This window comes from Otolemur garnettii, unplaced genomic scaffold (genome assembly GCF_000181295.1).
Source record: "Otolemur garnettii isolate 467f Iridium unplaced genomic scaffold, OtoGar3 scaffold00050, whole genome shotgun sequence".
NCBI classification, from domain to species: domain Eukaryota; kingdom Metazoa; phylum Chordata; class Mammalia; order Primates; family Galagidae; genus Otolemur; species Otolemur garnettii.
In genome coordinates, this window is record NW_003852445.1 from 6,705,652 (window position 1) to 6,707,437 (window position 1,786).

Genomic DNA, 1,786 nt, shown 5'->3' on the forward strand with positions numbered 1-1,786 from the left:
TCTTTAAACTCCAAAATGTAGCTAGAAATGGTGCTCACCACAGTGCTGATCTTCTTTTTCCCATCTGTAGCTCTCAACAGACACTTGTTGTCTGCGGGCTCAAAGCCCTCCACAGTACCTTTCTTTGGAAGGGGTTTAGTTCGACCATCATCTGCGTGAAAAACACATCCTGGTGAACAGCCAGGCCACATACACTTATCTCGCTGGCAGATAAAAAGTTACAATAGAGGGACAGGAAGAGGTGACCTAAATCCACTCCCACCGCTCTATTTCTGCATCATTCTGCATCACGGTTTGGCCTAACCTTGAAAAAACACTGTAATATGAAAGCATATTAAGTCCCATCGTGACAAAACCTGAATCCCTAACAAAAAGAAAAGGCCTGACGTAACCGCCCCAGGAGGCTAAGTGCTGGGGCCGCTCAAGCCACAATCCGTAATAGTCTCGGGACCCTGAGCCCCGATGTGCCCAGCACAAGGTGGAGGAAGGTAGGGGACGTCGGAGTCGACGGCAGAGAAACTCCGGGGGCTCCTAGACCTTCGGCACCCGGCTGGGCATCGCTCGGCTTCCAGGGCGCCCTCGCCACCCTTCCCTCCGCCCCGCCGCGACCACGGCTCCTTACACTTCTTCAAGGTGATGTACACGCTGCCCGACGTCCTGCACTTCTGGAACAGCCTGGTCAGCTCCGTCAGGAACTGGAACACAACAAGGCCGGCCCCGTTAGTCAGCCCCGAACCCTCGCCCCACCGCGTCAAGTCCCCACGCCTCCCGCAGAAAGAGACAGAGGTCTCTACGCCCTGAAGCATCCACCCGTCGGCGGCCAGGTGTGGCTATACCTGCTCGCTCTCCAGGAGCACCATCGCAGCGTTCTCGGTTCAGCTAGGTCCGGTCCGATCTGATCCGCGCAGAACCAAACAGTTACAGCCGGAAGCGTCGCCCAGGGTGGGCGGGACTTCCGCTGTCAGGCTCCGCTTCTCTTCCACCAATCCCTGCCCCGCCCTCTTCTCCCCGCCCTTCCCGCCTCGCGGGATCCTGGACCCTGGGCGTCCCCGCCTGTCCCCGGAGTGAAAGGACCTGCTGGGAGCCGGGGCTGACCCGGGATGTCACCGACCAGAAGTCCTGTTACCCCCAGGCAGTGTAGAGGAGTTGTGTGTAGTCAGCTTTATGTTAGACGAGTTACCTAACAGGTGAGTGCTTCAGTTTCTTCATCCTTAAAGTGAGGATAATAAGAATATCTGCTTCAGGGATTGCAAACTAATACAACCTTTATGGAAAGAAGCGTAAAGAATCTCAAAGAGCGCCACGGCACTCTACCCAGGGGGACAGCTTGAGGCTCTGTCTCAAAAAAAAAAAAAAAAAAAAAAAAATCTCAAAGAGCTAAACGTCAACCTTCCATTTGATCCTGCAATTCCATTACTGGGTATCTACCTAGAAGAACAAAAATCATTTTACCACAAAGACATTTGCACCAAAATTTATTTTGTTTATTTATTTTTTATTGCGACAGAGTCTCACTTTGTCACCTCGATAGAGTGCTGTAGCATCCTAGCTCACAGCAACCTCAAACTCTTGGGCTTAAGCGATTCTCTTGCCTCAGCCTCCCTAGTAGCTACAGGCACCCGCCACAACACAGGGCTATTTAGTTTGTTTAGCAAGTCCAGGACAGGTTTGAACCCAGCAGCCCTGAGCATGTGGCCAGCACCCTAACCCCTGAGCTATGGATAGCCAGCCTTCATCAAAATGTTTACTGCTGCCCATTTCATAATTGCCAAGTTGCAGAAGCAAC

The 1,786-nt window shown here is 52.6% G+C and overlaps 1 protein-coding gene across 1 annotated transcript in view; it reads right to left on the reverse strand.

Annotated features, from left to right (window-relative positions):
* SRP14 (signal recognition particle 14) overlaps positions 1–932 on the reverse strand; it is a 3,475-nt gene extending 2,543 nt beyond the window's left edge. The window contains exons 1-3 of the mRNA XM_003791706.3: positions 837–932; positions 623–695; positions 39–151 (exon numbers count right to left, since the gene is read on the reverse strand). Of these exons, the coding sequence (XP_003791754.1) occupies positions 39–151; positions 623–695; positions 837–860 (210 nt within the window). The 5' untranslated portion in view covers positions 861–932. The remainder of the gene's footprint in view (positions 1–38; positions 152–622; positions 696–836) is intronic.
* Between the last annotated feature and the right edge of the window lie 854 nt (positions 933–1,786).